Genomic DNA, 26,746 nt, shown 5'->3' on the forward strand with positions numbered 1-26,746 from the left:
TTCCCCGTCGCACCACTTCCGCGGTGGACATTTGTTTTGCAGATGTCAGACGTCGCTGGACGAAACACTAGAGAGATACCGAGAGACACCGAGAGACCCCGAGAAACACTAGAGAGATACCGAGAGATACCGAGAGACCCCGAGAGACACCTGGGACCCCGAGAAACACTAGAGAGATACCGAGAGACCCCGAGAGACCCCGAGAAACACTAGAGAGATACCGAGAGATACCGAGAGACCCCGAGAGACCCCGAGAAACACTAGAGAGATACCGAGAGACCCCGAGAGACCCCTCGGACCCGCGTCCCCCCGGAGACATCCTGCTTCGTGATATTTAGTATTTCATGTTCTCATCGGTGTTTTAGCAAAGCTAATGCTAACGACAGCTAACTAGCAGGCTAACAAAGCAGGCTTGTTTCCTCACGTGCGCTCCGGTTAACGAGCTGCTGTCTGGAGCTGTTTATCAGAGCAGTATTATTATTATTATTATTATTATTATCATTATTATATATGTGTCGTATTCCCATAGTCCGTGTCTGCGTCTCCAACATGGGTTAGCTAGCCATGCTAACTCCTGAAAACAACGTCTCCCATGTGTCGGTGTTCTTGTTGTAGTTAGAGGCGTCATTACGTCACAGGGTCAGAACCGAGCCCTCCGGGGGGTCTTTGATGGTCCGGACCGAGCCGCTCCCCGGCCGCTCCCCCAGAGAGCCGCGTGATGATGATGATGCTGCGGCGGCTCCTGAGGAAGCGCTGGGTGCTGGGGGTCGTGTTCGGCCTGTCGCTCATCTACTTCCTCACCAGCACGCTGAAACAGGTACTGACTCACCGGTACTGACTCACAGGTACTGACCCACAGGTACTGACTCACCGGTACTGACTCACACGTGTACTGACTCACAGGTACTGACTCACAGGTACTGACTCACCGGTACTGACTCACAGGTACTGACTCACCGGTACTGACTCACAGGTACTGACTCACCGGTACTGACTCACAGGTACTGACTCACAGGTACTGACTCACAGGTACTGACTCACCGGTACTGACTCACAGGTACTGACTCACCGGTACTGACCCACAGGTACTGACTCACAGGTACTGACTCACCGGTACTGACTCAGAGGTACTGACTCACAGGTACTGACTCACACAGGTACTGACTCACCGGTACTGACCCACAGGTACTGACTCACCGGTACTGACTCACCGGTACTGACTCACAGGTACTGACTCACCGGTACTGACTCACCGGTACTGACTCACAGGTACTGACTCACCGGTACTGACTCACCGGTACTGACCCACAGGTACTGACTCACAGGTACTGACTCACCGGTACTGACCCACAGGTACTGACTCACCGGTACTGACTCACAGGTACTGACTCACAGGTACTGACTCACAGAGATACTGACTCACAGGTACTGACTCACAGAGATACTGAGTCACAGGTACTGACTCACAGGTACTGACTCACAGGTACTGACTCACAGGTACTGACTCACAGGTACTGACTCACAGGTACTGACTCACAGGTACTGACTCACAGGTACTGACTCACAGGTACTGACTCACAGTTACTGACTCACACAGGTACTGACTCACACAGGTACTGACTCACACAGGTACTGACTCATGTACTGACTCACACAGGTACTGACTCACAGTTACTGACTCACAGTTACTGACTCACAGGTACTGACTCACAGAGATACTGACTCACAGGTACTGACTCACAGAGATACTGAGTCACAGGTACTGACTCACAGAGATACTGACTCACAGGTACTGACTCAGAGATACTGAGTCACAGGTACTGACTCACAGGTACTGACTCACAGGTACTGACTCACAGGTACTGACTCACACAGGTACTGACTCACAGTTACTGACTCACAGTTACTGACTCACACAGGTACTGACTCACACATGTACTGACTCACACAGGTACTGACTCACAAAGGTACTGACTCACAGGTACTGACTCACAGGTACTGACTCACAGGTACTGACTCACAGAGGTACTGACTCACAGGTACTGACTCACAGTTACTGACTCACAAGTACTGACACAGGTACTGACTCACAGAGATACTGACTCACAGGTACTGACTCACAGGTACTGACTCACAGGTACTGACTCACACAGGTACTGACTCACAGAGATACTGACGCACATGTACTGACTCACAGAGATACTGACTCAGGTACTGACTCACAGGTACTGACTCACAGAGACACTGACTCACAGAGATACTGACTCACAGGTACTGACTCACAGGTACTGACTCAGAGGTACTGACTCACAGAGATACTGACTCACAGAGATACTGACTCACAGGTACTGACTCACAGGTACTGACTCACAGGTACTGACTCACACAGGTACTGACTCACAGAGATACTGACACACATGTACTGACTCACAGAGATACTGACTCAGGTACTGACTCAGGTACTGACTCACAGAGATACTGACTCACAGGTACTGACTCACAGGTACTGACTCACACAGGTACTGACTCACAGGTACTGACTCACAGGTACTGACTCACAGAGATACTGACTCACAGGTACTGACTCACAGTTATTTAATCACACAGGTACTGACTCACAGATACTGACTCACAGAGATACTGACTCACAGGTACTGACTCACAGGTACTGACTCACACAGGTACTGACTCACAGAGATACTGACTCACAGGTACTGACTCACACAGGTACTGACTCACACAGGTACTGACTCACAGTTACTGACTCACAGGTACTGACTCATCTGACCCGCTCACACAGGTACTGACTCTGGCCTGGAGGTCGTGGGTGTGTATGTTAGTGCATTGTTACCTGATGGGTGAGCGGACAGATCCAGGTGCTCCTGCACCTGGATGCCCCCCCCCCCTGAATATCTGGTACTGTCAGGTCCATCTCCAGTGTGCTGTGGTTCAGTGTGTTGAGGTCGATGTTCTGGCAGCTTCTGACTCCTGTGTCACCAGACGACTAGAAAAACTGCTTGAAGTTGTTACCTAGTGAACTTCCTAGAACCCTTCAGTGAACTTCCTGTTTCCTTGCTCGATGCCTCCAGAGGCTCCATGTCAGATACCGGTCTCCATGGTTACTGAGTGTTCCTCTTCTGGACGTCTTTTTGCTGCTCAGCTGCTTCGGCAACACAAAGTTTAGATGTGTTTGTCTTTTGTTCTCGGATCAAAACAAAGCGTACGAGACCCGATCCCGTCTTCACGTCCGACTCTGAACGGTCCGCTTCCTCCACAGAATTTCAGACGATACCAAATTTCTACGTAGCTCTGACACTTTATTCTCTGAGCGCCGCGTTCTCTGCGGTGACCTCTGCGGTGACCTCTGCGGTGACCTCTCCGCAGGAGGAGCGGACCGTCCGGGACCGCACGCTGCTGGAGGTCCGGGACTCGGACCACCGGATCCCCTGGAAGGTCCGCTTCAGCCTGGGCAACAGCAGCCGGCAGATCACCCGCTGCAGGAACTCCATCCAGGGCCCGGCGCTGCTCACGGACGAGCTGGGTGAGCGGCGCCACGCCAACGCCACGCCCCGCCCCCCCCCTCGCCTAACGTCCCTCTCCCCCGCCAGGCTACGTGTGTGAGCGCAGCGACCTGCTGGTGAACGGCTGCTGCAACGTCAACGCGCCGAGCTGCCGGCGCCACCTGTGTAGGAGCTGCCTGGCCAACGGCTGCTGCAGCGTGTACGAGTACTGCGTGTCCTGCTGCCTGCAGCCCGACAAGGTCAGGGGTCACGACCTTCACGAGGCGCAGGAGGCCGGCTGACACCTGTCCTCGTGCTCACGCCTCTTCTCTGTGACCAGCAACCTCTCCTGGAGCGCTTCCTGAACCGAGCCGCCGAAGGCTTCCAGAACCTCTTCACGGCCGTGGAGGATCACTTCGAGCTGTGCCTGGCCAAGTGCAGGACCTCCTCTCAGGTGAGCTCCACCCTGACAGAACACCACCCATATGACCTCCACCCTGACAGAACACCACCCATATGACCTCCACCCTGACAGAACACCACCCATATGACCTCCATCCTGACAGAACACCACCCGTATGACCTCCACCCTGACAGAACACCACCCGTATGACCTCCACCCTGACAGAACACCACCCATATGACCTCCATCCTGACAGAACACCACCCATATGACCTCCACCCTGACAGAACACCACCCATATGACCTCCACCCTGACAGAACACCACCCATATGACCTCCACCCTGACAGAACACCACCCATATGACCTCCACCCTGACAGAACACCACCCTTATGACCTCCACCCTGACAGAACACCACCCATATGACCTCCATCCTGACAGAACACCACCTGTATGACCTCCACCCTGACAGAACACCACCCATATGACCTCCATCCTGACAGAACACCACCCGTATGACCTCCACCCTGACAGAACACCACCCGTATGACCTCCATCCTGACAGAACACCACCCATATGACCTCGACCCTGACAGAACACCACCCGTATGACCTCCACCCTGACAGAACACCACCCATATGACCTCCACCCTGACAGAACACCACCCGTATGACCTCCATCCTGACAGAACACCACCCGTATGACCTCCACCCTGACAGAACACCACCCGTATGACCTCCACCCTGACAGAACACCACCCGTATGACCTCCACCCTGACAGAACACCACCCGTATGACCTCCATCCTGACAGAACACCACCCGTATGACATCCACCCTGACAGAACACCACCCGTATGACCTCCACCCTGACAGAACACCACCCGTATGACCTCCACCCTGACAGAACACCACCCATATGACCTCCACCCTGACAGAACACCACCCATATGACCTCCACCTGACAGAACACCACCCATATGACCTCCACCCTGACAGAACACCACCCTATGACCTCCACCCTGACAGAACACCACCATATGACCTCCACCCTGACAGAACACCACCCATATGACCTCCACCCTGACAGAACACCACCCATATGACCTCCACCCTGACAGAACACCACCCATATGACCTCCACCCTGACAGAACACCACCCGTATGACCTCCACCCTGACAGAACACCACCCATATGACCTCCACCCTGACAGAACACCACCCATATGACCTCCACCCTGACAGAACACCACCCATATGACCTCCACCCTGACAGAACACCACCCATATGACCTCCACCCTGACAGAACACCACCCATATGACCTCCACCCTGACAGAACACCACCCATATGACCTCCACCCTGACAGAACACCACCCGTATGACCTCCACCCTGACAGAACACCACCCGTATGACCTCCACCCTGACAGAACACCACCCGTATGACCTCCACCCTGACAGAACACCACCTGTATGACCTCCATCCTGACAGAACACCACCTGTATGACCTCCACCCTGACAGAACACCACCCGTATGACCTCCACCCTGACAGAACACCACCCATATGACCTCCACCCTGACAGAACACCACCCTGACAGAACACCACCCATATGACCTCCACCCTGACAGAACACCACCCATATGAGCTCCACCCTGACAGAACACCACCCGTATGACCTCCACCCTGACAGAACACCACCTGTATGACCTCCACCCTGACAGAACACCACCCGTATGACCTCCACCCTGACAGAACACCACCCATATGACCTCCATCCTGACAGAACACCACCCATATGACCTCCACCCTGACAGAACACCACCCTTATGACCTCCATCCTGACAGAACACCACCCATATGACCTCCACCCTGACAGAACACCACCCGTATGACCTCCACCCTGACAGAACACCACCTGTATGACCTCCATCCTGACAGAACACCACCTGTATGACCTCCACCCTGACAGAACACCACCCGTATGACCTCCACCCTGACAGAACACCACCCGTATGACCTGCACCCTGACAGAACACCACCCGTATGACCTCCATCCTGACAGAACACCACCTGTATGACCTCCACCCTGACAGAACACCACCCTTCCTGAAAGCTGTTGCGTAACAGCCTTTAGGTTCAGGTATTCGTCCCAGGAACATGATGTGAGCAGCAAATACTCAGTTACACACTTTATGGTCAATATTTCACTCGTCTAACATTCATTTGTGTATTTGTTGTCAGATAGAAGTTAACGCATGTTGTCTGTTCTCTTATGAATATTATTTTAGTTTCATATGATCATAGATTCTATAAAGAGAAACTAATCTCTCACTCAGCTTTGAAGAAATGTTTACAGATCTCCGGTTTATCTTATTTTTATTTTGTTGCTGCAATAAGAGCTTCAGACAAATTCCTCAAGTGTGTTCCGTGTCTTGTGGAGCGGACGAGTCTGTAAATATTAACATGTGAACGTGTAAATATTAACATGTGACGTGTAAATATTAACATGTGAACGTGTAAATATTAACATGTGACGTGTAAATATTAACATGTGACGTGTAAATATTAACATGTGAACGTGTAAATATTAACATGTGACGTGTAAATATTAACATGTGACGTGTAAATATTAACATGTGAACGTGTAAATATTAACATGTGACGTGTAAATATTAACATGTGAACGTGTAAATATTAACATGTGACGTGTAAATATTAACATGTGACGTGTTTATTCTCCACGCAGAGCGTTCAGCATGAGAACACCTACCGGAACCCTCGGGCCAAGCACTGCTACGGGGAGAGTCCCCCAGAGCTGCTCCCCGTGTGACACGCTGCTCGTCGCCACGGCAACGGAGAGAGATGAGCTAACGAACCGCTCGCGATGGCGACGGTTTTGCGTTCTCGAGGCGGAGAGACGGGGACGCCGACCGGACGCCATTTTATTATTTACACTTCATAAGTGCACAGAGCGCCCGGCGCTAACGTCGCTAACCGGCTAACGTCACACGGCGGGCTTCATTTAACGGTTATCTCATGTTTTATTAATGCAGTAAAGAAGGTGTCGGTCATTCTGTCTAGTGCATGCGTATGAAACTTTTTAATAAAACTGTAAAATTTAATGAGTTTCTGCTTTTTAAATGTTATATAATTTCATTCGTATGAACCGTGGTCAGAGGATTATGTGATGGTATCCAAAGTAAAGTTGACATAAGTATTTAGCCTGCAGATAATCCTGTGTTCTGAACAGCGCTCAGAGAATCGCTCCTCTAATTATTTTATCTTATTGTCTTATCTTATTATTGTGATAACTTTCAGCTCCTGCCATCATGAGCAGTTTTGACCCTTCTTATGACGAGGCAGCGGTTCTGGTTCTACGTGCGCTCCAGGAGGAAGAACCGGGTCAACCGGGCCGCGTGGGCGAGCATCAATACATTTATCAGACAGTCAGGAGCGTGTGAAGTTATTATCCACCGACTGAACATTCTGCGGTATGAAAGTCTACAAACTCACTAACCGGGTTCCCTCAGTTCTGGTGTATATTTGGAGGGCTTTTCTCCCATCAACCGTGACCAATTATCTTCAACGGTTTCTACTTCGAACACGTCTACCTGTCTCTTGGACCCCATCCCGACGAGGCTGCTTAAAGACGTTTTGCCTTTAATTGGCGGCTCTCTATTAGATATGATCAATGTGTCTCTGCTAACAGGCCACGTACCACACTCCTTCAAAGTGGCTGTTATTAAACCTCTCCTGAAGAAGCCCACTCTGGATCCAGAGGTGTTGGCTAACTACAGACCGATCTCTAACCTCCCCTTCCTCTCCAAGATCCTTGAGAAAGTGGTCGCAAATCAGTTGTGCGACTTTCTACATCATAATAGTTTATTTGAGAAATTTCAATCAGGATTTAGAAAACACCACAGCACCGAGACAGCACTGGTGAAAATTACAAATGACCTCTTAATGGCAGCAGATAAAGGACTCCTCTCTGTACTGGTCTTGTTAGACCTTAGTGCTGCATTCGACACCATTGACCATGACATCCTGTTACAGAGACTGGAGCAGTCGATTGGCATTTCAGGCACGGCACTAATTTGGTTTAAATCCTATTTATCAGATCGATCTCAGTTTGTATTTATAAACGATGACGCCTCGATAACCACTAACGTTAATCACGGAGTTCCACAAGGTTCTGTGCTTGGACCAATTTTATTTACCTTATACATGCTTCCTTTGGGCAATATTATCAGGAAACACTCCATAAACTTTCATTGTTATGCAGATGATACTCAACTATATTTATCGATAAAACCAAAGGAGAGCAACCAACTCGGTAAAATTCAAGCATGTCTTAAAGACATAAAAACATGGATGACCTGCAATTTCTTGATGTTAAACTCAGACAAAACCGAAGTAATTTTAATCGGCCCTGAGCACCTCAGAGATCAATTATCTGGTGATGTGGATTCTGTAGACGGCATTGCCCTGGCATCCAACACCACTGTAAAGAATCTTGGCGTTATCTTTGATCGACTTGTCCTTTAACTCCCACGTAAAGCAAATCTCAAGGACTGCATTCTTTCATCTACGTAATATTTCAAAAATCAGGCACATCTTGTCTCAAAAGATGCAGAAAAATTGGTTCACGTTCGTTACTTGAGACTGGATTACTGCAACTCCTTATTATCAGGCTGCTCTAATAAGTCTCTTAGGTCCCTCCAGTTGATCCAGAATGCTGCAGCTCGTGTTCTCACTAAAACTAAGAAAAGAGATCACATCACTCCTGCACTAGCTGCTCTGCACTGGCTCCCAGTAAAATCAAGAATCACTTTTAAAATTCTTCTCTTAACGTACAAAGCCTTGATTGGTGATGCTCCATCATATCTTAAGGAGCTTGTAGTACCATATTGCCCCACTAGAGCTACGCTCACTAAATGCGGGACTACTTGTAGTTCCTAGAGTCTTAAAAAGTAGAATGGGAGCCAGAGCCTTTAGTTATCAAGCTCCTCTTCTATGGAACCAGCTTCCAATTTCAGTCCGGGAGGCAGACACAGTCACCTCGTTTAAGAGTCGACTGAAGACCTTCCTCTTTGACAGAGCTTATAGTTAGGGCTGAATCAGGTTCACCTGATCCAGCCCCTTGATATGCTGCTATAGGCTTATAGCTGCCGGGGGACGTTTTAGGATGCACTGAGTACCTATCTCCTCTTTTTTCTCTCCTTAAGGATGAATTTTCATCTCTCAATCACACGTTACTAACTCTGCTTTCTCCCCGGAGTCCTTTTGACTTCACGTCTCATGGGGTCATTGGACCCTATGAGACGGCATAGATCCTATCTGCTGATGGATCATCGAGGTCTGGGTCGTGGAATTCCTGCTCCTGACTACGCCACTGTCCTGTTGAGACTCCGCCTACTGTTGAGACTCCACCCACTCCTCCTCCCCACCGCCATCTGCCTGATGGATCGTGGAGGCCTCCATCGTGGAATATGCCTACTATGAACTATTCATCCACTCTGTCATATTCATTGAATGTATTTTAACTCTAAATCTGTCCTTCTGGTCACATTACATCTATTGTTCTGTCCATCCTGGAGAGGGATCCTCCTCTGTTGCTCTCCTCCAGGTTTCTTCCCTTTTTTCCCCCCTGAAGGGTTATTTGGGAGTTTTTCCTGGTCCGATGTGAGGTTTTGGGGCAGGGATGTCTATGTGTACAGATTGTAAAGCACTCCGAGACAAATTTGTAATTTGTGAAATTGGGCTATACAAATAAACTGAATTGAAACTGAATTGGTCCAACATTTGGACCTTCAGACTCAGAACCTTGAAACATTGAAAACTGAATATTAATTGATGGCTCAATGTAAGGCGGGGGGGGGGGGGGCATTAATCTCTGGAGCTGTGTGTGTGTGTGTGTGTTGACTTCCCTGAGTCCATCTGTCCTCTCAGCCCGGTGATTGCAGCCCGGCCCGTGTGTCTGTGTGGGCGGTTCTGATCAGCTCGAGGGAACTAGAACCATCCATCACCGAGCAGCCAACTGTCGTCATTAGGAGACGAACTGGAGCTCTTTTAATTTGCCCCTTTGGCAACTTGATTAATTACGTCACATGGAACGAGGAGCTCATAACTCATTCATTTATTATGCTGCTGCTTTTTATTTCTTTAAGCAAGAGCTCGGACATCTGAGAGAAACACTCAATGTTTCGTCCTCGTTGTGAACGGCTGAAAAAAATGTCTAAAATCTCAAAACGTCTCAAGTCTTCAGAGAGAGAGAGGAAGCCTCAGTGAGGCGGGAGGAGAGTTGGCACGTTGCCATAGCAACGCTGCTGGAAGACGGAGCTGTGCTTTAAAGATGATATGAGTTCCGGTCGGTCGGGTCGGTCACTTTGTGGAACGTTCTCCCTGCTGCATCTCCGGAGCTCAGCCACAGGGTCTTTGGCTTCTTCTTTACTCCCACCAAGGCACCAAGAATCTTCATCAAGACTCTTCATCAAGGCTCTTCATCAAGGTTCTTCATCAAGACCCTTTATCAAGGTTCTTCATCAAGGCTCTTCATCAAGGTTCTTTATCAAGACTCTTCATCAACTCTTCATCAAGGTTCTTCATCAAGGCTCTTCATCAAGGTTCTTTATCAAGACTCTTCATCAAGGCTCTTCATCAAGGCCTCAAGTCTGTCTCTGAGCTCATTGGTTCCTTCAACCTCATGATTCTCATTGGCTCTGCCTTCACTGAGCTGTACGGTCTCATAGAGACAGGTTATAAGGTCTCATAGAGACAGGTTATAAGGCCTCATAGAGACAGCTTATAAGGCCTCATAGAGACAGGTTATAAGGTCTCATAGAGACAGGTTATAAGGCCTCATAGACAGCTTATAAGGCCTCATAGAGACAGGTTATAAGGTCTCATAGAGACAGGTTATAAGGTCTCAGAGACAGGTTATAAGGTATCAGAGACAGGTTATAAGGTCTAATAGAGACAGGTTGTAATGAGTTCAATATGAGCAGCGGCTCTGAAGACTTATGACCATGTGAGATTTCAGAATTTAAAAAATAAATACATTTGCAAACATTTCCTCGCCCAGCAGCGCCGACCCGACTTCCTCCTCTGGGGCCCGGCCCGTCTTCCTCCTCTGGGGTCCGGCCCGTCTTCCTCCTCTGGGGTCCGGTCCGACCCGTCTTCCTCCTCTGGGGTCCGACCCGTCTTCCTCCTCTGGGGTCCGGTCCGACCCGTCTTCCTCCTCTGGGGTTCTGCCGGTTCTCACGCTGAAGTCCTGAAACTCTTTTCTGTAACGACGGAATGCAAACAGACGAGGCATTTTAAAAAGTCTTTATTATTTTTCTTATCATGTTTGACGCTTGAAGCAGAATCAGGACCGCGGCCTCCAGCCCGAGGCGCGCGGCTTTCGGGTCGCATTTCTTTCTTGATATTTGACCTCCGACATTAACAGAGGCGCTGCTTTCCCATGATGCATTATGGCAAGGTGCAACACACACATTGAACACACACACACACAGCCACACACACACACAGACAGCCACACACACACACCTGCAGACAGCCACACACACCTGCAGACAGCCACACACACACACACAGACAGCCACACACACACACCTGCAGACAGCCACACACACACACACACACAGACAGCCACACACACACACACACCTGCAGACAGCCACACACACACACACACACACACAGAGACAGCCACACACAGAGACAGCCACACACACACACACACACAGAGACAGCCACATACACACACAGAGACAGCCACACACACACACAGAGACAGCCACACACACACACAGACAGCCACACACACACAGAGACAGCCACACACACACACAGAGACAGCCACATACACACACAGACAGCCACACACACACAGAGACAGCCACACACACACACAGAGACAGCCACACACACACACAGAGACAGCCACACACACACACAGAGACAGCCACATACACACACAGACAGCCACACACACACAGAGACAGCCACACACACACACACACAGAGACAGCCACACACACACACACAGAGACAGCCACACACACAGAGATAGCCACACACACAGAGCCACACACACACACACACACAGACAGCCACACACACACACACACACACACACACACACACACACACACACACACACACACACACACACACACACACACACACACACACACACACACACACACACAGAGACAGCCACACACACACACACACACACCTGCAGACAGCACAAGAGGAACACAGGGTTGTTACTTACAGCTGTCACTCCTAGACCTGCAGAACATCCACCGCTCAACTTCAACCTACAGGGTCCCTTTGGATCGCTATTCACTCCTCCTCCTCTTATTCCTCCTCCTCTTCCTCCTCTGCTCCTCTTCAAAACTTTGCTCGTGCCAACGATGCTATAACGAGTCCAGTGGCAGCTAGCGGTATCATTTGAGTCGGGCACATTTCTAAAGCCCTCTTGTGATTTCTACGACTCGGTTTCTCCGTTTGACGCCGTTTTTAAAGATGTTTTTAAGACCCGTACCGAGGAGGAAAGGGTCAACATGTCAGGCAGCTTGTTTACCAACAAACCACCAGCAATGCTGGGGGGGAAGGACCTCATGATGTCATCCCCAAACCGCTGACTCAGGGATTTAGGACCACACACACACACACACACACACACAGAGGATCAGGTCTAGAACTGGCGGCGCCGTTGGGTCCGACCCGCTCAGACTGGACGGTTCCACAGTGGCTTGTTTTTACTACACTGAACGGAGCTTCTGAGGAATAAAGCAGAACTAAACAAAGTGGAAGTGCTCAGAGGGAATGAAGCGCAGCTGGAACAACAAACAGGCCCAAAGTGAAGCAACACCCACGTATTCAACGGGTCCGGGTCTCGGACCCTCAACACCCAGAGGACATCTCCACTTCATCACCAGAAGCTTTGAAATCGTCCCGTTATGCGACCGATGTGTAATTTATGTCAATTCCCGTTTAGTTTGTACAGAAGTGACGGATCTGAGGACGTGACTACGCACTGGAGTCGGGGGGCTGAACCCAAGCAGAGCGAAGGTCACCCCCCCGACCCGCGTGGCGAGAGAGCCCGGCGACCGCCAGTGAGACACGTGGAATGTGTTTGTCCCTTTGTCCAATCAGCACGTTGGGAATGAAGCCGGAGGAACGCCGGCCAGTCAGGACGGCGGGAAGCAACAGGAACGAGAAGCAGGAAGCAGCGAGGAGGCGGCTGGGACTCGACTACGGTGGCTGGGAGGGGTCATCTCACGCCTCAGACCTCATTCTATCGTTAACCATGACGTCACCGGTTCACTGCGTGTCCCCGTTTGCATTTTGACTCGTCCCACAAAGAGAGAGAGAAAATACTGAGAAGGAGGTGTAAACAAAATGTCAAATTTGGCAACGTTATAATTTTGGGGTCTCGTGGCGCGGAACGCAGACAGCTTAAAACATCGTTCAGGATGCAATGGCAAAACGCTTACAATTGATATCGGAATTTTCTTGGTCATATATCTAAAACGCAAAAGGAATATGTAAGACCTTTTTATACAAGTAGACACAATTTAAAAAATGACTGCCACACATTAAAAAGGAAGAGAGTCCTTTGTCACCGAAAAGCAAAGAGTATGTCGGGCTAGACACGGAGCGTCGGGCCGGAGAAGGAAGAGTTCAACTGGAATGTTGCTAGGGGTCGTTGCTAGGCAGGCCTCAGGCGGAACACTGTCACTGAGAGGCTGTGACTGGCCCCGCCCACCCCCCAGCCAATGGAACGTCCTGAATTGGAGCGGTTGGGGTCCCTAAATGGCAATGTTGGACATTTGCTCTTCGAGTTTGATGATTCTCTTCTCCTGACTGCTCACCAGGTCCTTCAGAGATTTGATTTCTTTCAGGATCTCCTCCAGCTTGGCCTCAGATTTCTGTGGGAGACACGAGACACAGTTGAGCCCTTTTGTCTCGTTTGTAGTCACTGCCCTGACCTCTGACCCCTAACAGAGCGCCGTCACGACGCCCACAGGACACTTCCTGGATCAGAACCCACGGCCCGGTGCTCGGATCGGAGGCTCATGGGCCCCCAGGGGGCGGCGAGGGGGCGGAGCAACATCGACCAACCGGCAGCAAGCTGCCGACTCCCAACACACACGTCTGTGTGAGCGGCATTAATGAGGGGAATAAATATTAGGAGCACTTGTTGTTCATCACGTGAAGGACGTTTGGTGGGTCGACAATTATTAATAATCAGAAAAAAGAAAACACTTAAATATATGTAAAACACACAAATGTTCAACGAGACATCCACACGCGACTGTTACTGCTTGATTTTGACTGATCAATAAATGATCAATAATCGAATGACTCATCGTTTGAAGATCGATGAAACGTAAACATTCCCAGCCACCGCTCCTCAGCAGAGGGCGTGGCTACTTCCCCTCACGAGACGGGGAACTGAACCAGCTGCATCACGATGTCCACTTAAAATGTAGCATTTTGTTATATTCTGACATTTTATTGAGAAAACGCTACTTTGAGAACATAGTTTGACATTTTAAATATATATTGTGTTGCGTCCCTCATCCAAAAGGCCCTCTGCGTCGTGTGATCGAGGCTTCACATCGCCGCTCCACTCGGATCCGGTGACTTGGAGATCTCGGAGGAAGCGATACTCACAATTGACGGAGTCGGGGAGGCGGCCTTGTTGGCGGGGCTCGAGTTCTCCGTGTTCTTGGAGTCCAGGATGTTCTTCTTGACCACCTTGAACTCGCGGTTCTTGCTCGGGGCGTAGCCGTTCTTGAGGGAGATGAGGATCGGGTCTCCGTTCTTGCCGTCCAGCCACTCCTCGGCCTCCAGGGCGTGGTCGGGTCCAGACGTGTCGGGGTACAAGTCGTCCTGGAAGAGGTCCGACTGACGAGAAAGAGACGAGTCGTCAGGAAAAGCACGACTTGTCGGCTGCAGACCAGAGGTCAGAGGTCAGGCTGTGGGGACGCTCACCTTCCTGGGGACGGTCATCACGATGGGCTCGCACTTCCTCTCATGCAGCTTGTAGAACCTGCCGACAGACACAAGAATGACTCGCACTTCAAAGGCCACAGAGAGTGTTTCAGTGGTGGCTGTGGCCTGCCCCAGGAGGGCTGCATGATGATGTCGTGATCATGTTCTGCCTCCTAGTGGTGAAGTTAGAAACTACATGTTAGATCCGGCTACAATCCTGAGTTTACCTCGCAATTTCACACTTATTGACATCCAGGCCCCTCTTGGGCATGTAGCCCATGCCCCTCTGGGGCTCCTTGGTGGCAAAGGTGCTGAGGAAGTGAACATACGGAGCCTCGTCTGTGATTTCAAAGTAACGGATGCTGCTATCACCCTGTAAAGAAATAAAGAAGCGTTTCATTTTTGTATTCAGCCTTGTGGAAACTTAACTATCGAGCTTAAAGAAAACCAACCTTCCCACAGAGGTAAACGACGTTGGTGTCGGGGTCGTAGAAGGGCAGCAGCACTCCGTTGCTGGTGTCCATCTCGTTCACCGTCATGGGCTCCTCCATGGTGTCCTGAGGAAAGCAGGAGGAATGACCCGTTGCTCTGGAGCAGGACATGGAGGAGCACTCCACGACACAGGCAGAGGGCTGCTTCATGGTTTTATCTTGAAGAGCTGAGGATAGTGTAGCCGGGCTACAGCTGGGACAACTCAAAGACCTGCGTTTCAGGTGGTTGAGGACAGTGAGCGCATGGAGCAGCTTACCGGGTTCCAGAGGGCCAGCTGCCTCTCGCTCATGCGGCTGAAGCCCGTGGTGAGCACGTTGCCGTTGGACAGGAAGATGGCTCGGATGGGCCGAGCGCCGTCATGCGCCTTCTCCTTCTCCTGGGGAACGGGGTTCAAAGGTCAGCCTGACTGTTATGTCCATGATCTCAGAGTGTACACTCGAGAGGAACACGAGGCACGTTATTCAGATTACAGCAATAAACCGGCAGGTCTCACCCCAGCGAGTGGTATTTAGGTTTTATCCTTAACCCTTGTGTTGCCTTTGGGTCATTTTGACCCGAATCAATGTTTCACCCTCCTGTTACCTTTATATTTACTAACATATTTTACCCTTTGGGTTCAATTTGACGCCAGCAATTAAAACCTCCAGAAAATTATTAGAATTAATATTGTTTTCCAAGTTTAAGTGTGAGGCACTTTATGTTTGTTTGTTGACTACCGAAAGAACACCGACATTAAACATTGAATGGGGTCAAATTAATCCTAAGGCGGGGGGAGGGTGTAATATTGATTCGGGTCAAAATGACCCTAAGGCAACACAAGGGTTAAGGGAGGCCCCTCCCCCATCGTACTGCTCCTTGATTCATATTTACCTCTTTATACAATTAAATATATAGAGATCTTTAAGACAAAACGTCACAACAACCAAATCCTTTGAGCGCCTGCTTACAGCAACGACCCTCTGCTTGCGGGGGTCGATGACCCGGACGGCCTTGTCCTTGCAGGCGGTGCAGATGAGGCTGCCGTTGCGGTTCCAGGTGACGTTGTAGATGACGTCTGGGTGCATGTCCTCCAGGGTGATCATCGCCTCCCCGGTGCCCACGTTCCAGATGACGATCTGGTTGTCGCAACCTGCCGACAGAGAGGTGTCCAGCGGAGCGTCCAATCAGACAACTCGACCGGCCGAAGGCGCGGCCAGGCAGACGGACCGTCGGCAGCTCTTACCTGCACTGAGGAGCACGTTGCGCGCCGTGGGGTGCCACGTGATGATGCCAACGCGCTTGGAGTGGCCCTCCAGGACCACCACCGGCTCAGCCATCGAGGTCACGAGGCCATTCTCGGGGATCTGCCACACCTGTGGGGTCATACACAGGACCGCCGGGTCAGGAACCTCTTCACCCCGGGATTGGACTCAATTAGGAATTCAAAAAGATTATTGGGAATCAGTGGCGGGCCGTGGGCCTGGGGCCTGGGCCTTCAGTGAGGTCCTACACAGTCCCACCCGAATTAATCCACCTCTTATTACTCTCATTATGATGCCATGGCTCTAGACCAGGGCTGCTCAATACCTCGATCGCGGCGTAGTATTGGTAGATCGCATGACATTAAAAAAAATTGGCCCGCCCCCGTCATTTTCTCTATAGCACGTCTTTGTTCATTTATTAAACTAAACAGCCGTCTGATGTTGATCGTATCTACACAACAGCATGTCATTTCTCTCGGCTCTCCGTCTCGCGCGCTGCAGAATGCATCGGGACGGAGAAAAAGAAGAAGAAAAGTCACTTGCACTCGTTTGTTCACTAAACAGGGCATTGTCGCACCCAAAGCAGATTTCAAGTATATGCTCGACCAAATCGACATCTTCTCCTCCTTCCGCCATTGTGGGTTGAAAAAACAGCTTTGTAGTCCGCGAATTAATTCCTTTATCAAATTCAGTTTCCTAGTTCTGAGGTTTTGCATATACCTGTCCATAGGACCCGCCTCTCAATATTGGTAATCCAATCAAAAGACCTGCAGCACTCCGCCTGCTAGCTGCTCCTGTGCCGGTTCCGGGGCCTTCTAGAAGGCCTACAGGAGCCAACTCTAAAGCTGATTGGTTGACACAACATTTTCATTCCCATTCACTTGAAGCTACCAGCGCCCGCAATGTTGATTCTGAAGGCCTAAGGGCAGATGTTAGCCCCCTGGCAACACACGATGGCTGAATATGATTGGATAAAAGATCTAACATAAAGACCAGCCCTCCAAATCTCAACCTGGTGCTGGCAGCAGCGCAACCAAGAGGAACGCTATGAAATTAAGAGAATAACTCTTACTCTGGGAAATAATTGAATACATATTTGTGGGGAAATATATTTAGAAAAAAATATATATTCTGATGATGTTTAGGCCAGCAGAGAAGGCCTTGCTGGCCCTGACGGCCCGCCACTGTTGGGAATCCATCTACCCCACCAACTGTATTACACCACAAACATGTAGTTACCAAAAGGAACCTCGGGGGGGCAGCAGTGACTACGGGTCGAGTCTCATTTAGCAGATTTAGAGAAGGACGCAGCAGCAGGAAGCTGATGAATCAGGTACAACTAGATCACCACTGGGGACAACGGTTGTCTTCATTGTGTTTATTTCACACAACTGTTGAAGTTGCTTCTGGCATTCTGACCAAAAACTTCAGTATTTGCAGATTTGTTCTCATCTGTCGTCTGTTTGACCGTTTCTGGCAACAACTGCGTCTGCATGTTTCATTCAGATTAATTTAGAGCTCCGAAGTGAAGCAGCTCATCTCTGGTGTTTAAGGTCCTTTATTCCCCACATAGCATCCAACCATGGGAGGGTTTGAATGGCACATATTAAACAGCAGAACCGGGCCACGTGCAGCTCGCTTCTTATTGCATGTTGGAGAATGAATGGAGCTGCAGCGCCTTTCTCCCCCTCCGGGGAGGCGGAGCAACCGGCTCAGCGAGGCCTCAACAGGAAGTCGGGACTTCCAGGTGAGGAAGTCGTAGCAGCTAATCTCACTTCACTGCCCAAATAAGGACATGTGAAGGAAAGCACAGCAGCCGCCTCCGTGACCTCCGTGACCTCCGTGACCTCCGCTCAATAAACAGCTCCGTCACCCCGGCTCTGATGCCACCGCGCGGGTCGAGTCCGGCCCAGAGGGCGAGGGCTGCTCCGCCCTGTGCCCTAAGCGCATCGCCTCTCGACTCTCGTCATCATGCAGGTGTGTGTGTGTGTTGCCTTTCGCCCACGAGGAGGTCAGAGGTCAGCTACCATCACGGTGCAGTCCTCGGAGCCGCTGGCGATGACGTGGTCGTTGTGGGGGCACCAGTCGATGTCCAACACCGGGCCGGTGTGACCGCACACCGTGGGGTAGGACTTGTCGATGCGTCCCGTCTGGAAGACAAAGGCAAACAAAGACGTGAGTCTTCCTCAGAGAACGGGCCTGGAGGAAGAGGAGGGAGCGTCTCCTGAAGCGCTACAGTCCACCGGCAAGGTCACGATCAGCCTGAGGAGCACAACGGAGGGTCAGGGGTTAAAGGTTAGGGTGAGGGTTAAGGGTCAGGGGTTAAAGCTTAGGGGTTAAGGGTCAGAGTTAGGGTCCGAGGCAGCAGCACGCCTCCCAACACACAACATCCAGACTCTCGGAGCGCTCTGCCTTCATGTTGGGAACGTGAGGAATGAGAGAGACTAGATCTCATAATTGTAAATCCAGTGTAGAGGCGGTCGGTGGATTAACGCGCAGTTTTCGTAATGTCACTTTAAACCATTTTATTGTATCACAGAAAATAAAGGAAAACTCTTTAACAGAAAATAAACCGTCTCATCTCTAAATGCCTTTCCAGGTTCTAGTGAGGTTCTTAATAGGTTCTGCTTGTTCGGTTCTGCCTGCGTTAAAAATAATTTCCCTTCCGCTCTCTCAAACAAAAACACACCTGCCGGCACTCAGGTGCCGTCTATTTATAAGGTTACGCCCACTGACATTGCATCATCAAAACATGACCAAACAGACAGGTAAACACACACCATATTATGGCTTCTACATCCAGGATTGAGTTACAAGACGTGACCTCAGGACCCCTGAAGCAGCGCTCCGATATTTACGCTGACATTTCATACGCATCCTTCTCTCTTCAGTAGCTCCTGTTTCCGTGTGTCCGCTGCCACAAGGACAGAGACAGGAGAACCTGCCGACGGCTATGAGGCTCTACAACAGATCACCTCCTGCCAGATCATAGTGCAATAACTACAATAATAACTTCATATCCACACTATGTTGATCTGCACTTCACACATTTCATTTACTTACACTACACACATACACACTTCATTTTCATTTACACTACACACATACACACTTTGCATTTTGCACACTGTCTATATTTAATATTTTAATATTTAATTTGTCATTAGTAGTGTATTGTGTATGCATATATGTTGTATAGATACATATATATTTTATATTTTACTTTGTATACTTCTTGTATACATCTTTATCTTTCATCTAGGGCTGCAACTAACGATTATTATGATAATCGATTAATCTGTTGATTATTTTATCGATTAATCGATTAATCGGATAAAAAAACAAAAACACTTTAATTTTCAACCCTTTATTCAAAACAGGGTCCGTACGGTCATGGAAAACCTGGAAAAGTCATGGCATTTTTAAATGGCTATTAGCAGGCCTAGAAAAGTAATTGAAAAAAATAAAATCCCAAAATATTTGGAAAAGTAATGCAAATTTGTTTTATTCAGATGTTAATTTACATGGTATATATACGGTATGCTTTGGAATTCTCATTGTTAGTTTAAATACTATATCTTTTCACTTTGTCACGTATAGACAGTTTTCACAAAATGTTTAATCATGGAAATTTGGTTTAAAGTCATGGAAAGGTCCTGGAGATCCACTGGTCAGCATGGTGATGAACATGGTGATGAACCGTCACAAACAGACTGACAGCTTTCCTCTCCTGAGCAGTGGTCCCCATGTGGCCCCGCCCCCTGAACAATATCAGAGACGCGTTCAGATATTTTTTTTTTTTCACCTGGCCCGCTGCCGTTGAGATTGCAGTGAGACGCGGAAAACATGTGAAGTGGTGCTCTTCGCAATAGAACATCTTTGATGAGACGTGTCCCGATCAGAGCGCACGCGCTGCTCCGCTCCGTTAAATATCTGCACGCGCAGCGCAGCGCACACAGCGAGTGGCGGCGTGGCTTATCTCCGTTGCCTTTCTCCGTGGAAAAATATTTTCCGCTATCCGCCACGGAATAAATAACCACGTTTTCTACGTTATACTCTTGTGGAAATGCCACACACGTCGTGACATGTAGCGCCCTGGTGCCTGGGTTGATAACGTCACCCGGAGGCGCACTTAGCTCCGTGAATGTCTCCGACGACGTGAAGGACTTCCGCATCCAGCGCCACGTGAGCAGCAGCAGCCAATTAGATTCATCAACAGAGGAGCAGCTCAGCGCTGATTGGCTCTCACAACGCAGCGTTCCTTCTCTCCTCTCCCTCCCTCTTGTTTCTCCTGCGCCGCTCTGCGCTCAAATCAACTTTGTTTATACTCCGTGACTTATTGAGCGCCGTAATAATCGCGCGACACAACGAATCGATAATGAAATTCGTTGCCAACTATTTTAATAATCGATTTTTATCGATTTTATCGATTCGTTGTTGCAGCCCTACTTTCATCCCTGTTTTTTATTTTTTATTCTTGTGTGTTTAGTTTATTGGTGCTGCTACTGTTACGACAAATTTCCCCTTGGGGATTAATAAAGTATATATCTATCTATCTATCTGTTTGAATAAAGACAACAGAACTCAGACTCCACATGCAGCGTTCTACAGGTTCAAGAGTTGTGACCTGAATGAAAGGGTTAAACGTGGCGCATGCCAGGCGGTTTGGATCCCCTAAAACCATTTCATTGAACATTGGTTTCCCAGTCCAGAGAAGCACATGACTGCAGCTCAGAGTCTGCAGCTCAGAGTCTGCAGCTCAAAGTCTGCAGCTCAAAGTCTGCAGCTCAAAGTCTGCAGCTCAGAGTCTGCAGCTCAGAGTCTGCTCTCCACCGTGACTGCAGCTCAGCGTCGCCTTCATGTGAAGGAGAGCGTAGCCTTCATGTGAAGGAGAGCGTAGCCTTCATGTGAAGGAGAGCCTTCATGTGAAGGAGAGCGTCGCCTTCATGTGAAGGAGAGCGTAGCCTTCATGTAGAACATGTACACAGACTGATGCCCAGGTGCAGCAGCAGCACACCTGAGTGAACTGAAGCGTCGGCAAAACATCATTTTCAGTTCTATTCTCCTTCAGTGGACGTCAGACTGCCATCTGGTGGGCTCGGGAGGTAGTGCCACATGTTATATTAATTGAAGACACGTTAGCGCGTGCATCCCCTCCTCCTCAGGGAGACTCTGCTGCCACACAGGAGGCTGTTCAACGAGAGACAAAAGCACCAACAACGTTTCTCATCTCATTGGGAAGATGGTGCTCAAGTTTATTTTACCAAATTACAAAACAAAAGGTTGAGAACGACACTTCCTGCACACAGGAAAACATGACTGGGTATCAACACTGAGGCCACTAAAGTAAAGCAGAGGGTGGATGTTAAACGCCATCAGACACGACCCACGTGGCCAGTTACACAATGTTCACTCGCCTCCTATGATGCTGTAAAGTAGCACCCAGTGTGAGGGCTGAGGAACAGGGAGGAGACCAGGGCGTGAGCACCGTCACCACCAACAGGCAGTTCCTCCTGAAGCTCGGAGAGCAACGCGCTCACCCCACGGCGAGGGCTCGACTTCTCCTGCTCCGACATGCAGTTACAAGAATTTAAATAGAACATTTACGATCAGCAGAAATTCATGTTTTCAATTCCGTTCTTGAAGGAACTCGTCTGACGGCCCAGATGAAGAGCTGCCGGAGCGTTTCCACATCGACTCTCGGAGACGTCTCAGAACGGCCCACACGTCGACTCCGGTTCAGACACGCTGCAGATTCCTGCGCCGAGCTCTGGCGCTCCGGACCAACCAGAGCCCGGCGTTCCTCACATTGCACCTCGGCCCCGCGAGGGTGTCAAATGGAGCACGCACCCCGAGAGGCGCCATGGCCTCACGTCCCATATGGACAGGAGGGAGTTCCAGGGGAAGAAGAGCCGAGTCTCAACATCTGATAACATGAGACAGAGTCCGATCATCGTCCTGTTGCGTACTGACACGTAACAGCTGAACTGAGACCAGCCCAAAGCTGCCCGCATTGCAGAGGGAAGCGTACCTGTGGAGACTCGTTGCATTCTCCCTTCGCTCGCTCTGGAAAAGCAGAACTTCAGGCACAATTGCAAGTCTGTATTTGTCTTGAAATGAGGCATCCGTCCTAAAACATCCAGAACAGCATGTCCCAAGCAGAGCGAGAGACACGCCGACACCAGAGGAGTCGTCTGCAAAGTCACACAATGGACCTGCTGCTGGCCACGGGGAGCTCAGCGGTAGCTCACGTGAGCATGAACACTAATGTCTGGAGCCGTTGGTCCAAGGCCAGTTTGGGGCTCTACAATATTTCTAAAAGAACTTCGAGACGACTTCTACCCCTGACATACCAAGTGAAAACTGTTTTTTTGTATAACAGTTTGTTTATCAGACATTTCAATAAGGGATTTAGTTTATGCTACTATTTATATGCAGTGGTCTACTAGAAGTATATTGTGACAGAGACATGTCATGGCAATCGATTCCCAGATAAGAAACCTCACCGCCACCCGTCCGACTGCTCAAGAGAAAGGAAAGTCATAAAACATTAATTTGACAAAGCCATTTTGAAAAAACTTCCACTGATTTAGCCATTATATAATATATATATAAATAATATATTTGCTCTTGTTCTCGATATCTTGATGTATTGATTAGTAGTCGATCAGAAGTGACCACCATGACTGTCAACAAGACCTTTGTTTACTATGTGCAGCCATTTTAACCTCAGAGGATTCAGGCTCCTCTTATCCAAAAGCTTCTGGGCAGCCAACATTTATCTGGGAGCAGGAAGTTCCACACATGCAGAAACGGCTGCATGGGTTGAACCAGATGCAAAAGAAAGCAGCCAAAAAGGCAACTTTAGGTGTTATAAGACGGACTGGGGAGCGGCTGGCTCCAGGGAGCCGGCGGGAGCTTCTCTTTCAGGACTGAGGACACTTCTCACAACCAAACTACCGGGAGTTATCCACTCATCATCTCTTCAATCTGATATTAATGTTCATTTTACTTCCTGCTGGGATTTTTTGGGATTCCTCCAGTTTTGTAGTCAGACTTCCGGTTTAAATATTGATCCGAACCTCGACTTGCAGGTGAACAGTTCTGTGACACGGACAGGAACATCAAACTTTCACAACACTGCTGAGAAATGGGCCCAAACATACTGAACCAGCCAAGCAGGAAAAGTCTCCATGGCAACCAGCCTCCGGGTTGAGGGAGCGTGAGCAAGAAGTGAAATGGTTTGGTCCAGAAAAAACGGTCAAAAACCCCCACCGACTGAGAGGGGCTGAACTCAGCAGAGTTCACCCAACGAGTCCAGAACCGTCAGAAGGAAAGTCTGACGCCGAGGAAACAACCAGTTGCATAGCAACAAGCAAGGCAGCAGAGACGAGTCACGCAGCAATAGATACAAAGATTAAGATCGAAACGCACAAAAAAATAGATGAACGACGTCCCTCAAGGCAAGAGAGGACCTCCTTCAAGCCAGAGACACGCGAGGACCACCAGACGGCTTCACCGGGGGTGAGCGGCAGGAACAGCTCACGACAGACTGAAACGGTATACACTACCGTTCAAAAGTTTGGGATCACTTAGAAATGTCCTTAATTTTTCAAAGAAAAGCATTGTTTTTTTCAATGAAGATAACATTAAATCAATCAGAAATACCCTCTCTACATTGTTAATGTGGTAAATGACTATTCTAGGTGGAAACGTCTGCTTTCTAATGAAATATCTCCATAGGTGTATAGAGGCCCATTTCATCATCACTCCAGTGTTCTAATGGTACATTGTGTTATCGCCTTAGAAGACTAATGGATGATTAGAAAACCCTTGAAAACCCTTGTGCAATTATGTTAGCACAGCTGAAAACTGTTTTGCTGATGAGAGAAGCTATAAAACTGGCCTTCCTTTGAGCTAGTTGATTATCTGGAGCATCACATTTGTGGGTTCGATAAGACTCTCAAAATGGCCAGAAAAAAAGAACTTTCATGTGAAATTCGCCAGTCTATTCTTGTTCTTAGAAATGAAGGCTATTCCATGCGAGAAATTGCAAAGAAACTGAAAATGTCCTCCAGCGGTGTGTACTACTCCCTTCAGAGAACAGCACAAACGGGCTCTAACCAGAGCAGAAAGAGAAGTGGGAGGCCCCGGTGCACAACTCAGCAAGAAGACAAGTACATTAGAGTCTCTAGTTTGAGAAATAGACGCCTCACAGGTCCTCAACTGGCAGCTTCTTTAAATGGTACCAGCAAAACGCCAGTGTCAACGTCGACAGTGAAGAGGCGACTCCGGGATGCTGGCCTTCTAGGCAGAGTGGCAAAGAAAAGCCATATCTGAGACTGGCCAATGAAAAGAAAAGATTGGTATGGGCAAAAGAACACAGGCATTGGACAGAGGAAGATTGGAAAAGGTGTTCTGGACAGATGAATCCAAGTTTGAGGTGTTTGGATCACACAGAAGAACATTTGTGAGACGCAGAACAGGTGAAAAGATGCTGGAAGAGTGCCTGACACCATCTGTCAAGCATGGTGGAGGTCATGTGATGGTCTGGGGCTGCTTTGGTGCTGGTAAAGTGGGAGATTTGTACCAGGTAAAAGGGATTTTAAATAAGGAAGGCTATCACTCCATTTGGCAACGCCATGCCATACCCTGTGGGCAGCGCTTGATTGGAGCCAATGTCCTCCTCCAACAGGACAATGACCCAAAGCACACCTCCACACTGTGCAAGAACTATTGAGGGAAGAAGCAGGCAGCTTGCTGTCTGTAATGGAGTGGCCAGTCACCAGATCTCAACCCCATTGAGCTGTTGTGGGAGCAGCTTGACCGTATGGTCCTCAAGAAGTGCCCATCAAGCCAATCCAACTTGTGGAGGTGCTTCAGGAAGCGTGGGGTGACATTTCAACAGATTACCTCAACAAATTAACAGCTAGAATGCCAAAGGTCTGTAATGCTGTCATTGCTGCAAAAGGAGCATTCTTTGACGAAAGCAAAGTTTGAAGAAAAAAACTAATACTTCAAATACAAATCATTATTTCTAACCTTGTCAATGTCTTGACTATAATTTCTATACATTTTGCAACTCATTTGATGAATAAAAGTGTGAGTTTTCATGGAAAACACGAAATTGTCTGGGTGATCCCAAACTTTTGAACGGTAGTGTATATATATATATATATACATACATATATGTATGTGTATATATATATATACATACATATATATATACATATGTATGTATGTGTATATATATACATACATATGTATGTATGTGTATATATATATACATATACATACATATGTATGTATATATATATATACATACATACATATATATGTATGTATGTGTATATATATATTTACACATACATATATATATATATGTATACACATATATATACATATATATATATATATGTATGTGTATATATACATATACATATATATATTAGTGCTGTGAAAAATAACGCGTTATGATTAAATTACAGGATTAATTATACATATATATTAATTATATGTGTATAAATGTATAAATCCGTCTTTTGTCATAAATCTTTATGTTCTCACAAAAATATACCGAGAATATCGGTAATATGTGATTAATCATGATTAATCCACAGAAACCTGTGATTAGTTTGATTAAAATTTTTAATCGTTTCACAGCCCTAATATATATATATATATATATATTATATATAGAGAGAGAGAGAGAGAGAGAAAGACAGAGAAAGTACAAATACCTATACAGATAAATAGAACTGTATATTTCTGATACTATCTAGGAGGTCATACGATTAATTGCAGATAGAATCTAAAAAAAGTCCACTGTTTACTATTACTACTACAACAACAACAACAACTACTATTACAACAACTACAACTGTTACAACTATTAGTACTACAACTACTACTATTACTACAACAACTACAACTGTTACTACTACTACAACTATTACTACTATTACTACACCTATTAGTACTACTACAACAACTATTAGTACTACTACTATTACTACTACAACAACAACTATTAGTACTACTACTACAACTGTTAGTACTACTACTCCTAGTAGTACTGCTACTCCTACTCCT

The 26,746-nt window shown here is 48.2% G+C and overlaps 2 protein-coding genes across 5 annotated transcripts in view; one reads left to right on the top strand and one right to left on the bottom strand.

Annotated features, from left to right (window-relative positions):
• Window positions 1-85: 85 nt before the first annotated feature.
• On the top strand, window positions 86-7,030 carry spring1 (SREBF pathway regulator in golgi 1). Its single transcript, XM_056418505.1, has 5 exons — window positions 86-817; window positions 3,385-3,541; window positions 3,609-3,760; window positions 3,841-3,954; window positions 6,655-7,030. The coding sequence occupies exons 1-5, from the start codon at window positions 719-721 to the stop codon at window positions 6,736-6,738; spliced, it is 606 nt and encodes a 201-aa protein (XP_056274480.1). The 5' UTR covers window positions 86-718; the 3' UTR covers window positions 6,739-7,030.
• Window positions 7,031-11,219: 4,189 nt separating this feature from the next.
• coro1ca (coronin, actin binding protein, 1Ca) overlaps window positions 11,220-26,746 on the bottom strand; it is a 39,391-nt gene continuing 23,864 nt past the window's right edge. For 3 of the 4 annotated variants that reach the window (XM_056418501.1, XM_056418500.1, XM_056418503.1), the window contains 9 exons: window positions 18,682-18,804; window positions 16,636-16,765; window positions 16,361-16,542; window positions 15,670-15,789; window positions 15,374-15,478; window positions 15,149-15,294; window positions 14,922-14,979; window positions 14,601-14,834; window positions 11,220-13,852 (listed from right to left, as the gene is read on the bottom strand). In XM_056418501.1, the coding sequence (XP_056274476.1) occupies window positions 13,733-13,852; window positions 14,601-14,834; window positions 14,922-14,979; window positions 15,149-15,294; window positions 15,374-15,478; window positions 15,670-15,789; window positions 16,361-16,542; window positions 16,636-16,765; window positions 18,682-18,804 (1,218 nt within the window). In that variant the 3' untranslated portion in view covers window positions 11,220-13,732. The remainder of the gene's footprint in view (window positions 13,853-14,600; window positions 14,835-14,921; window positions 14,980-15,148; window positions 15,295-15,373; window positions 15,479-15,669; window positions 15,790-16,360; window positions 16,543-16,635; window positions 16,766-18,681; window positions 18,805-26,746) is intronic. The other variant, XR_008832242.1, reaches the window with a different exon arrangement.

The sequence above is a fragment of the Pseudoliparis swirei genome, chromosome 7, assembly GCF_029220125.1.
Source record: "Pseudoliparis swirei isolate HS2019 ecotype Mariana Trench chromosome 7, NWPU_hadal_v1, whole genome shotgun sequence".
NCBI classification, from domain to species: Eukaryota; Metazoa; Chordata; class Actinopteri; order Perciformes; family Liparidae; genus Pseudoliparis; species Pseudoliparis swirei.

Coding starts and splice junctions, on each gene's coding strand:
- spring1 (XM_056418505.1), top strand. CDS start 719: ATGATGATGATGCTGCGGCGGCTCCTGAGGAAGCGCTGGGTGCTGGGG. Junction 3,761..3,840: donor GCTGCCTGCAGCCCGACAAG/GTCAGGGGTCAC, acceptor CTCTGTGACCAG/CAACCTCTCCTGGAGCGCTT. Junction 3,955..6,654: donor AGTGCAGGACCTCCTCTCAG/GTGAGCTCCACC, acceptor TTCTCCACGCAG/AGCGTTCAGCATGAGAACAC.